Raw genomic sequence first — 13,447 nt, forward strand, 5'->3', positions numbered from 1 at the left:
GTCTGCTTTGCCTCCTCCTATATCCTGGAACCGCTGCCATAACAAAAGGCAGAGTGAGGTAGAGGCGGATATGCCCCCCACAGAGATCCAGGCTGGAACAGAGGGTTGGGGTAATTTCAGTTCTCTCCAAATCACCTGTAAAGCTTTCCCTTGCATCCCTGAGGATTCAAGTCCTAGTGAAAAGCTCAGGATTACATCACCTTAGTCCCACCACATTTTACTGTACTCTCCACTCCATTACGAGAAGAACCACTGAAAGAACTGGCAGTAATGGCAGGAGACCAGAATAGCTGACAAACCTTTCACAGCGAATTGCATCATCTACTAATGCTCTGATCACTTTTCCAACCATCTGAGGGTCTGTACACCCAAGGGAGCTGGTGTTACTCATTACCAGAGCAGACCCAGGAATCACCTGGAAGAGCCATGCCTGAGCTCTGCTCTCTCCATCTGTTCCCAACAAAGACCAACGCCCACCCCACAACACAGTGAAAACCAATTCACCTAATCTGATCATGTAATCTTATTAAAGCTATCTTTACAGCCCAAATGGCAGTTAGAACTAGTAATGGCAATAGCAGAAATGTTATCATCTGTTGTAAAAAAAATAGCTCTCTGTTAATTCTCCATTTTGGATGCTCCTCTGACAGGCTGCTGCTGAAGTGACTAATGGTGCTATTTTCTGGTTCACAATATAAAACCTCTCCCAATAATGCTATATGGTCGGCAACAGTGAAAATTTAAAACTGAAATGCTAAAGAGCAAATTAATATAGAATTTTCTCAATTGGAAAAGAAAAAAGGTTTAAGAGGAGTCTGCCAAAAAAGAAAATGAATTGGTTGCTGAGCAGTACTTCAGAGGCAATTCTAAATAAAAATCAAAACTTACTCTTAAAACTAGAAGATTCCTTGTGCTGGTTTTCATCCTCTAATGAAATTAACCTTAAAATTAAAAAGAAAAAAGTTTATTAACCTATTTCTGAAAATTTTATATTTATGTACAGCCAGATTTTCTGTACAGTGTTACTGTACTTATACAGATGTGTGATGCACATATGAACATATAGCCATTTACACACTACTCATTTTTTTTTTAAGAAGAAACATATCTGCTGGCTTTTTCTTGTGTTAAGGCTGGTCAGTAGCATCTTAACAGCTGAATTAGGTTTCATCATAAGTCATTTATTCTGTAAATATCTAGATGGACAATTAGGTATAATTAGGATAGATACTTTACAGTTATTACTTTTAAAAATGTAGTTAAAAAACTGTTGGGCAAGCAGGTGTTTATTCTGATTCCTGCTACAATAGGAAAGGATACCCCAGGAGGTTAGCTAAATTACCTAAGGCTGAAAAGCAGGATCAGTCTCAAATCCAGAAGACTATTGCCTACTGAACTTTTACCACACACGTTTAAGATTATGGCAGAGATAGATCACCACCCTGAGACTCAGCTGGTACCTCTGAACCTCCCTCAAAAGCATCTTTACCTGCTATTTTTGAAAAGATTCTTGCTAAATTTCCATTTTGCATTTAAAATAGTTACTGGATTATACTTTTTGAGCCTTTAAAAATGAAGTACTAAAATACTGGAGAAATCTGAAATTAAGGAAAACTAATCAAGACAATCTCAGGTGGTTTCTTTCTGAGTAAAGGCTAATACTTTATTTAGATTGTAGAACTCATTTTAGGTCCTGCCTCTTACAAGACCAGGGGCTGTGGGCAGTCCCTTAACTTCTTTTGAGCCTTACTGCCATCATTTAAACAATGAGGAGAGGCACCTGGTGGCTCAGTTGGTTCAGCGTCTGCCATTGGCTCTGGTCATGATCTCATGGTCCTGGGATCGAGCCCTGAGTCAGGTTCCCTGCTCAGTGGGGAATCTGCTTGTTCCTCTCTCTCTGCCCCTCCCCTCCTTGTGCTCGCTCTCTCACACTATCTCTCAAATAAATCAATAAAGTATTAGAAAAAAAAAAACAATGAGGAAATGCTGGCATCGATTACATGAAAGGTTGTTGTGAAAATGAGTAGAGATAACATATAATAAAGCACCTAACATTGCACTTAGTACATAGTAGGAGCTCACTATAGAGTACTAAAAGCATTACTTTTATTACCAGGAATAGGTTATACTGCTTCCCCCTAAAACAATCAGTTGTACTACATTCAGATCCTATTCTACAGTTGTTCCCACAGTCAAAACTTGTTTGTTCCTAGAAAGGAATTTTCTAGTATTTGCTTTAAAATGAAAAAGGCTTGGGTACCTGGGTGGCTCAATCAGTTAAGTATCTGACTCATGATTTCAGCTTAGGTCATGATCTCAGGGTTGTGAGACTGAGCCCACATTGGTCTCCATGATCAGTGGGGAGTCTGCTTGAGATTCTCTCCCTCTCCCTCTCCACCCCTCCCACCACTAAAAAATAAATTAAATATAAATTAATTCATTTATTAATGAAAAACACCAGTGCTGGCAGCAAATATTTCCTTGGGAAACTTTATAAACACAGTAAAAATATAAACTGGTTTTACCACACAATCATCATCTAAATTTTTATGTGTACACAAAGAATCCCAAAGGGAGGTAAGGTCAAGTTCAAGACTAACCCTGTTCCTGCAAGCCTTGATATCTCAGTAGGAAAGGATATAGATTCACACTGAAACCTCCTTGCTGAATGAGATTAAGACACATCATGCACCACGTATGTTGAAAAATTAGTCTCAGTATGTAAAATGACTGGAGGCACCTTCTTATAAAGTGGCAAGAAATCGAGATGGAGCAGTTACTTCCTGCACTCAAAGCTGCCCTCTGCTTCACAGAGGAAACAAACAGAAGGTCTGAATAGCAGGAAACAAGATGTCAGAACCCAACATTTTTTGTAGAACACCTTAGTACTATCATGTCTCTGATGAGGCAATTTTATAGGTTATCTCCTTCTATGAGAGAAAAGCCAGGGGTTTTCCTATCTGGGACAGGGTTTGGTAAATGATGGTAACAAAAGGACCAGACTGAGTCCAGCCCAAGAGAGCAGAATTTTGGGGCTGAGGCCACCAGACAGAGAGCCAATGAGCAGTAGAGATGTGCCTTTTCTTATTCCAGTCAACTCTTCACAAGTGTGCTCCTTCTAAGACCCAGAAATGGATCTCTTATTAGGATGAGTCCTGGCCTAGCAGGAATATATGCAGGCAAACTTGGCCTTACTTTTAATACATCAACTCAGAGAAGTGAGGTAGTACAGTAACTGTCCTGTGTTTGAGACTCCCACAGACTTGGTCAGTGAGGTCTGTGCTGCCCTTGCCTGTGGAAATAAAGATTTTTGCCAAGAGAATTAGCCATGACTTACTGACTCGGCTCCTCCATGGTGGCCTCTGCACTTTCCTGCTGGGTGATCTTCTTCCTTTCTTCTTTCTCAATCAGTTTTTTCATAGGGTCTTGTAAGCTCTTGATCATGATAATGAAAAGGGGAAAAAGAAAAAGAAACAGAAAAAGATCAATAAAAAAACTCAGCTGCCTCTGGTCCAGAAACCAAATCTTGAATTCCAGGTTTAGGGAGGTTACCTTGAACCTATCAAGTAGACAGAAATGAAATTTTATATGTTCTCAGACCCATCTGAGAAATACTAGTCTATAAAGGAGAGTTCTTTTGCCACTAGATTTATGCTTTCCCCCTCGTGATAAGTTATTCAAAAGAAGGCCTTTTGGCTATTGCTAACTTTATTTTCCATCTTTAACATGCAGCAAAGATAAACATTCTGTTCTGCTTGCAGCCCACACACTGACAGAGTAGAAGCTTTTCTCCCCTAAAGATGAGACAATTTCATTTTATTTTTAATTTTGTTTGCGATTTTATGATCTAAAAACAGCTTCTGAAAAATAAGAGAAAACAGAACCTTTTTTTTAGAGGAAAAAAACCCCCACAAAATAGTAATTTAACATACTCTGACAAGTTAACTCCCACAAATGGACAGAGCAGGTGCATTCAAATCTTTGTAGATTAAAAATGAGTGGGAATCTTTTTACAGAACATAATTTCTTGGAATTATTATTCTCAAATTTTATTAAATATTTAAGGAAAGACTTTTTAGGTACAATGCCTAGAAACTGTATACCAGTGACAAAGCCTGAAAAGGCAAAACATTTCCATAATAACTGAATAATGAGTTATAAAAAAAGATCTCTACTTTTGGTCCTAATTAAACCACAAACCTACAAATTACACAACAAACATCTCAAGATACTTATCCTGCTTATAATCTTAGAACCTTTAAAATCTGTCCTTTGGGCCTTCCTGTCTCATCCTCCCTCCCCTTCCCATCACCCACACGCACAGAAGGTGGCAAGCATGTTTCCTACACCAACTCTGATAAATTGATGTTTAGCTGCAAGCTGAACAGAGATGGTTTGGAGACACTCTCCGCAAAGCAGAGCTGCGAAGGATGGTGGTGCCTGCTCTGGATGCCTGGTGGACACTAGTATTATGCTCCTACCTGCCAGCTCTGTCTCACTTCCTATACAGAATAATCTCCCTATAACACCCAAGCAATCATGTTACCATTTTTCTCAAGAACTCATAGTAGTTCCTTATTTCTTTCCACTTCTAGTCTAAACCTGCCTGATTTTAAAGATTTTCTAAAATGTGATCCTATCTTTCTCAGATTGCTTCCCACCGGCTTCCAAACAGGAGCTTTCCATTCACTTAGGCCTGTCTCCTCATCGCCTTCTATGGGCTAACTGCTCCCTTTCTATCTTTGTTCATTCTACTTCTTTACCCCAAAAAGCTCTATTTGTCCACCCTCAAAAGTCTGACCAGTCTTTGTAAAGCCCAGATCAATTACTGCTATTTTCCTTAAAGCTTCATTCACAAAGCACGCCAAATTCAAGAAAGTTCTTCCATCTTCAAAGTGCATTTACAGTCTTACTCATAGTTGATTATATCTATTCTCCACTATGTTTTGCTTCTTAAAAAATATTTTTTGTATTAGAAAAATAATAGAACCACATGTAGAATGCTTAGATAATTAAAAAGGAAAAACTATTCATAATTAGATTTCCCCCAATTACTTATTTATTTGTATATATTTCCTTTGTTTTTTCATATTCATACTACTTATATATAATTGGAATCATTGCAGATTGATGTCTTTTTAAGCAATTTAATATGTATAGGTATTTCATAATCAAAAACATTCATTAGAGAATATAAAAAGATGTTATATATCATAAACATTCAATATCAAATTAAAATTAAATATACAGTCATTCACCACTTTTCTAACATAGGGCCAAGGTTTTCTCATTGAATATATGTGCTATGATTGGAGTTCTGAAGCATTTACTTGCATAAAGGATATCCCTAAGGCATTGCCATCATTTGTAATGACTATTTCTGGACATTTAGATCAGTACACTCAGTTAACAATTTTAGAGCATTTACCAAGAGCCAGGTGTTGCTTTGGGTGCTGGGGATACAATGGTGAACAAGACAAAATTACCAGTTAGTGATGGATCCAGGCAGGGCATTAACCTGGGGGATACAAAGTGATTGGGTGATTGGGTCACTACTTCAGTTACCAAGAACGTTTTCTCTGGGAAGTGACATTTCAGCTGTGAATCAGATGACATGCAGGAACCATCCATGTACAGCTCAGGGAGACGTGGTGGCCTGAGGACAAAGGAAGGCCTAAAGGAAGGCATAGCTTGGTTTGTTCTAGGAATAAAATGAATCCACTGGGATTGTACTGTAGTGGGCAAGAGCACAAGTCTTAAGAGATCAAGATACAGAGTTCAATAAGGGTCACACAGGAGAACATTCCTTTACCCACATTCATCAATATTTTAACACTGTGCCCCATTGGCTTCAACATATTCTTCTGCCCTTTATATCTCTCCAATGCGTGACAACTAACTGGGATCCGTGATTATAAGCTGGAGGGCGAAATGTGATAAAGGGCAGTACTGGAACAAATAAGGCAACTGGAATATGGACTGTAGTCTAATGGACTGTAGTCTAGGTGTTCTTTTTAAAAATCACATATCCCAGAGAGAGAGAGAGAGAGAATGAGAGAGAGAGAGTTTATTTTGGAAACGTGCAATCACAAGGAGAAGTTCAACAGATGTTAAGGACTTATTCTTTTCAATAGATCTGCCAATCACAGCATTTTATTCATATACACGCACACACACACACATTACCCACACTCCCACACCCCAAAACCCTTCCAGCAGCTTTATTCCCCAAAGAGTGGTCCAACCCTGGCCAAAGTGAAGCCAGGAGGAGTATTTTCAGCCAAGGTTCTGATGGCTCCAAGAGGCACTTTTCAATTCTGTGACACTTGTTCAGGCCTCCTGGTTTGCTCAATTATCTTCTCATTGTATTTCCTTTTTCTCAATCAGCACTAGGCAGGGGCAAGACATGTCTGGTCTCAGCCGGCTGTGTCTAGCTGCCACAGCGCTTGCCTAAGCCCCTGAGATGCCCTTGACAGCTCCATGGTTATCATCCCTTCTGTCTCCAGCCAGACCTCCCCTCATAACCACACTGGAGCAGCTCACAGACAATCCCTTTGTAATGTAAACCACTCCTTCCCTCTTTTCAACCCCTTCCCTGTTGGGCCATTAGCAGAGACTCAATTGTTGGCTCCCTGTCACAGTTAAGTCACTATTGTGCTTCACCAACAGAATGGCTACAGTTCCAATTGCTACTTTATTATTAATAATTCCTGTTACAATTGCTCCTCTTTTCCTGCTATTACCATTGTCCCTATAACAGTTTTGGATGTTGCCATTCAAAAAAGGTGCTAAATATGTACTTGTTGGTTGATAAATTAATGTAACTAAGGTTAAACTGTAAAAATTAGAGCTCTTTAGCTAGGAAATTCAAAGGCTCAGGGGAGTAATAGGAAAAGGTTTATAAAAACATAAGCAAAATTAATACTGAGTACCTGGGCTTATTTATTAAATGTTAGAATTTCAAATTAAGGGGAATCTTGTGTGGAGAATCTACCATCAGCTTTGTTGAGATATAATTCTTGTACCATAGAATTCCCCCATCTAAAGAATACAATTCAATGGTTTTTAGTATAGTAAAGAGTTGTGCAACCATCACCACAGTCAATTTTAGGAAATTTCAAGTGGCATCTTTTGAAGCAAGAAAAAGTTTTAGATCAAACTAAGCTAAATACTCCTCTATACAGAAAGGGGGAAAAAATTCAAACACATATGGAAATTGTTCCTTTGCAAAGATGGTAAACAATGTAGATAATAAAGAAACTTTGAGGAACTTTGAAACATCACAGAGGATGAATCATGGCCCCTTGCCTCTCTCAATATTAGGCTCCTGGGTATGACTGGCAGATACAGGATATTCTACATAGTGAATCACTGCTTTCTCCAAAATTTGATAAAAAGGTCCAAGTAGGGGCCATGGGGGAGGTGAATTCTTTATAGTATTTTAAAGTCCATAACTCAGCTGAAAACAATTAACCCTTTAGCATCTGTAAAAGTCAGGGGTGACAGCATTTTCTGTGTGACATGAACACCTGCTCAGGCAACATGAATCTAAGAGGCCTGGCTGACTGCACAGATGAGGCGGCCATCAGATGGAACTATTTTGAATCAGTGGCTGATGGAAGCCACATTCACATCCATGTCCAGAAATGAAACGTCAAACCATTCTGTTTCTAAACCCCAACCCCACTAGGTCCCTCATTAAAATTGCTTATGAAAATCACTATGTATTAGCAGCAATACAGAATCATATAAGACTGAAAGGTTTTGTTCAGAGGAAAGAATGTTTTTAGACTAAGTAACCTTTCTCTGTTTAAGGCTGCACTGACATGCTAATAGTTTCCATCAATGCTTAAATGGTTTCAGGAAGCACACACACAATATATAAGATCAGCGTGACAGAGGAAATGCGCAGACTGAGCTTGCAAAAGTGTCTTAGAAAGGAAACAGCTTAATATAATAATGGGAGTTACTACTTCCTGTATTAGGAAAATAAAAGCAACAGCAACATTCATCTGAATGAAAGCAAAACTACTCAGCAAAACAAATTTCACAGACAAAAGGCTAGCAGCCAACACTAATATAATGACCTAAGTTTAAGTTTAGCCTTGACAATTGAGTAACCTTTTTTTCTAATCTTTAATTACGACATCTAATTTTCTTAGGCTACTTTCCATTAATTATACTGTATGTATATGAAGGTGCCAAATGGTTATCTATAAAAGGAAATAGAAATGCTGAAAATAGTGAGGCATGGTTAAAAGATGGTGAACTCAGTTGGGTGTGTATGTTTGTGTTTATATAATTGGTAGCACATGAGGAATAAAAAGCAGAGGCTGTCATGATGTGTATGAGACACACAATTCATGGATTTTTAGCACACATGGCCTCCCCACCCATGCAGTTATAAATCCATAAAGATACTATATAAGGAGCACTGTTAATCTAGGATCAGAAGGTACTCCTGAATTGTACTGTAGAACAAAAAGCTAATAAGATTAGAGAAAAATAAACACAATCATAAATAAGATATGCAATCTTGTTCTTTAAAATATGATGGGAAATTGTCACCAGGAAGGCATCACAGGGTCCTGGAAACAGATGCACTACGAAAATAGATCAAGTAGTGCTGTGACATGGAAAAGGGTCTTCACCCCTTGGGGGCTTCTGCGCACTCATCACAACAGTGGAGTTAGTTAATGACAAGTATACCTTCTTTGGAATACTGAGGATTAATGGAGAAAATGATTCTGCACAGTATCAAGTTCATAGTGAGCAATCAAAATGTACTTTCTTATCAATAATTTTTAAGAGTCTAAAAAGGAATTAGATGTCTTAAGGGCTCACCTTGTGTTAGGTACTGCACTCCATGTTTTACACATCTCACAAAACCCAGATAAACACTGTCTTCCTGGTTTTTTGATACAGAAAGAGAGACTCAGGTGAAATAACTTGCTTAAGGCCATTCAACCATGAAAAAGTAGAAGCAATATTTGAATTCAGGTCTTCAAAATTCTACAACAGGTCAAGAAATACTATTGAATAGCTGAGCCAAGAACATTTACTTAAACTCCTTCACATGAAGTGCCAAAGGAGATCAAGAAGACTTCATTCCAAATTCTAAAAGAAGGGAACTAGGTTCCTAGGTATCTGACTTATACAGATGATGTTTTTCAACTATGTGCAAAGATTTCAAAGTATTACTTTTAATTCACAGGCTACCTTCTCCTGTCCCCCTTGCCTCACAGCCCAAAGTCCCACCTGGAAGAAATGACACAGGGTAGAATGGGAAAGGCGTGAGCATCCATGTTCCCAGAGCTATCACATACTGGGCATGTGGCCTTGGGCAGATGACTAGATCTTTCTAAACTTCAGTTTCTTCATTTGAAACATGGGGGGAAGAAAAAACAAGTAGACCCAACTTCTCAAGGTTACTTGAGATTAAAAATATATGCACTTTCTATATGTTAGTGCCGAAACTAACAGTATTATTAATTATGATATCCAGCCTTGGCACATTAGAGTCACGCATACCATGACAAATTCTCTGAGACGTTACTTCACCTCACGTTTAGCAAAGTTTCTGGCAATAAGTAACTGCCTATGCAATGATAATATTTTCCCTTTCCCCTTGAGGAAAAGTAAAGGAATGAGAAGCAGAGGATGGAGAGGAACCTTACCATTATGAGGAGAGCCTGAGTTACCAGCTGCCTGGAAGAACAAATGTCAGTGATCACAAGGGATGGACAAACGGATGATCACCCACACTCTGGCTGGTCCACCTCAGACTTTAGTGGTGGCCATGATCAGCCCCTCATCTCCACCTCTCCCATGGACTTGGATGCATCTTAGTTTTTGCAATGATCTGGCCTGGAACAGCTTGGGGGAAAATCATTCTTCTAAAATGCTGTGTAAAGTAATGACACTGAGAGAAAACTTGAAAGTCTGAAAGGATATTCTGGATGCTTGCCATGAATAATTGCCATGTTGGGACTGGCAACTAAAATAGCATTGCAGAGATATTTACCCAATTTTCATAAAAACTATTATGGCTTTATTTTCAAAGCAAGTAACTACAGAGCCGTGCGGCTTGTCGGTAAATGTTCAAGTGATTAACTGAGAAATGTGGAGGTGGGTGGAAGAAGGCTGTTAGGCATACAAATTTGAGAAAAACAAAATTTAGAGAAGGATGTTTTTTTGAATTGTGAAAGCTAAAGCATGTTGGTCTCCAGAATGATGTTCCATATAACAGTGCTAAGTCCTAGACCCCAGGAAAGAAAAGAGGGAACATTGGCACATCTGTTTCAATGGTTATTTTTGAACATGGCCAAAGTTAGGTTTTCAGATTTGGGTTTCCTTAGTTAAAATCCTGGCACAGGGCAAAAGCCAATTGCAAAGCCGAAGTGCATTTTTTAAGAATTAGCCCTGCTATGGGGTGGGAAGCCTCCCTGCCTTTCTTGCTTGCGGGCCTGCCCTGCCCTTCCCTATCCCTGTGGGAATAACATGAGACCGGACCAGGGCCTTGCAGGGCTGAAGAACGGGTTTGGAAATGGAGCGGCCAGAGCATCTGTGGGAGTCAGGGAGGGAGTAGGTTATTCGGGATGGGGTCTGAGACACCTATTCTGCTGCCATTCATAGCCTTGCCTGTGAAACTCACCGTAAAACTAATCATCTAGGGTGAAAACAGTAAGAGAGTCACTTAAACTAAGCTACAGAACCTGGCAACCTCAACAAAACTCTCTGTAGTGATACTGCCAATGGCTGTCTTCTGGTTCCACTCTAGAATTCTTGATAAACCCATCCCTATTAGTGGTGGGACTACTGGTGCCACCACCAATGGTTGCCACCCTTATTGCCACCACCATCACTACACAGCTGGCAAGTGAAAGAGCCAAAGGTAAAGCCAGGTCTGGCTAGCTTTAGGGCTTATTATCTTACATACTTTGCTTTATCACGTATCCAGAGTAGAAAGCCTGGCTTTCCTGCTAAAAATACTGGAATGAGGTGCATCACAGAAATCCATTTTACTACTGGCCATTTTTATTAAATATAGGCATTCTGATTCTTCAAAAAAAACACAGTAGAACATGCCTGCCCCTCATCCAGCTCCGAATGGGTGTGTGTCCACTTGTCAAAGGGCCCCCCAGTGATCACTTCTCTAGAAAGACATCTAATTCAACCCACAGAATAGTTAGGGGAGAAAAGACCATGGATACAAATAGAATTTTAGATTTTCCAGAGAAAAGCCACTTGACTCCTGAGGGTTTTTTTTGCTTTTGTTTTTGTTTTGCTTTCTCTAAAGCCTGTTTTGGATCTGTGGGGAAATGTGTAAGTAAACGGCATCCTGGAAGGATGAAGTAAACATGACCACATCTGAGGATTGGTAATTTAAGACAGGGCACTGTTTTCCTACAGACAGCATCTCATTTAGCTTTCTAAAAAGGAAAAAAAAATGCTTTAAACTCATAGTCTAAATTACTTTCTCTAAAAAAGTGACAGTGCTTCTGAGATATACCTAGGATTATTCTATTCCTATCTCCAGGACTATTTCTACCATGTGAAAAGACATTCTCAGATAATATGGAATCAGTATAAAATTAACATATTAATAATAAACCATGTACAATACCTATGTTTAATACTAGTTTAATGAAATAAATATTTATTCTTTGAAAATATGAGATTAGAGCACAGTTTCTTTTTTTTGGAAATCACTTAAAAAGATGGTTCTCTGCACTTTATATTTGAGCTGTGTTGCATTTAGATAAAAAAAATTTGTAATATTGAAAATTATTTTTGTAATATTAAATTTCAATGCTAAATTTCCCATAAAGCTAAATGCTACAAAAATCTATTAATCATAAAATTTAAGTGATAAAGGATTATGTCAATAAATGTAGCTTTAATAGAACAATACCAGGCCTGAATAAAAAAGCAATAGTTGTCACCTAAAACATTACCACATAATTATTGCAAAATGTCAACATAGTCACTTGGATATTTTTCAAATTGTAAGAAGTGGAGACAATTCATTTTTACAATAAAATTATTTTGGGAAAGAATGACACGTATTTTCTGAGAAAGATTCATTAGAAATAAAACTTAAACTTCTAGGGCATGAGTTATATCCTTGTAATTCTGCAAAAGACTCTTCCCTCCAAACAGGATGCATCGAGTGTTTAACGCATTAATTATCATCCTTCATCAAGCATAAAACTAACAGTCAGGAAATCCAGCTGCAGTGGCACAATTACCAACACTCAGAATACACCCTGCAGCAAAGAAAACAAATGGGTTGCTTTTCATTAACAGAGCTTGGCAAATCTCTCCAAAGACAATGTTTTCTTTCCAGCCAGAGTCCCAAAAGGCATTTCAGGGGCTATTTGCTTAGGTAAATCCAGAGAACAAATAAATTGTGAAAATATTTATTTAAATTTCAAAATATCCATTATCAATACATAGTGCCATTCAGAAGAAAATGACATACATTGAAAATGACTCAATCAAATAAAAATCTTTTAAATACAAGGAGAGTTTAAAAAATACTAGTGCAAGAGGTTGGTAAGTCAGGTAGTATCTTCATACTTGATGGTAATGCATAAGGCATTAGTGGTTTTCATTTTCATGTTTCATGATACACAATATGCCTCTGTGTATGCAATAATGAGCTGTATGATAACGGGATTCTATTATATAGGTTTAAGCCCATATAAAAAAAATAATTAGTGACTAGCTTGGGATTTAATATAACATCACTGAAAAGCCTAGACAAATAACATTCTAGAAAAGTAATAAGAGCCCAGTTTATTTGGTTGATTATGGGACATTTAACATTCTTAATATTACTATAATTATACTATACCTTAACATATATTATTTCTACTGACTTTATATTACAATTAAACCATAAACTGTTACTTAAACCATAATTTAAGGAAGACTCTGAGGATGCAAAAAGCAAAAGATAGTCATGTGCCCAAAATACTTGTAATTATGTCCTGCTTGAACCATTGCCATCAAACTTTCACTAAATTCTCTGCCCAGAAATCCTCTAACATAATCAGCTTGATCCTCTCTGCAGGATAAATATCATGGCAACAATTAAAGAGCCATATTTTCCTCAGCACAGGAGGCCAGGGGTACACATAAGGATTCCTCTGTGCTTGTGGCACAACTTCAATTTCATATTGTACTTTATATGCAATTAGCTCCAACCTGAACTTCTTTTAAACTGTCTTTGCAGAAGGCATCATTCTATCTTCCACCTAGCTGATCTGAGTTACATACAGCTGTCTTTTAAAAGACAAACACTGAAACTGTATTTCTTATAAAATAATATCTAATGCACATACACACTCCAAAACCTGAAACTCTCTGCCTTATCAAAGAATAAGTGACGGGATTCTGTTCAGGCCTGTATAAGAAATGTGAAGAGTGTGAGTTGTAATGA

At 38.1% G+C, this 13,447-nt stretch overlaps 1 protein-coding gene across 16 annotated transcripts in view; it reads right to left on the bottom strand.

The window, feature by feature from the left end:
- ICA1 (islet cell autoantigen 1) overlaps positions 1 to 13,447 on the bottom strand; it is a 141,800-nt gene that overhangs the window by 24,829 nt on the left and 103,524 nt on the right. For all 16 annotated transcript variants that reach the window (XM_041727641.1, XM_041727648.1, XM_041727645.1 and 13 more), the window contains 2 exons: positions 3,338 to 3,435; positions 889 to 941 (listed from right to left, as the gene is read on the bottom strand). In XM_041727641.1, coding sequence (XP_041583575.1) covers positions 889 to 941; positions 3,338 to 3,435 — 151 coding nt within the window. The remainder of the gene's footprint in view (positions 1 to 888; positions 942 to 3,337; positions 3,436 to 13,447) is intronic.

Source organism: Vulpes lagopus, chromosome 13 (genome assembly GCF_018345385.1).
Source record: "Vulpes lagopus strain Blue_001 chromosome 13, ASM1834538v1, whole genome shotgun sequence".
Lineage (NCBI taxonomy): Eukaryota > Metazoa > Chordata > Mammalia > Carnivora > Canidae > Vulpes > Vulpes lagopus.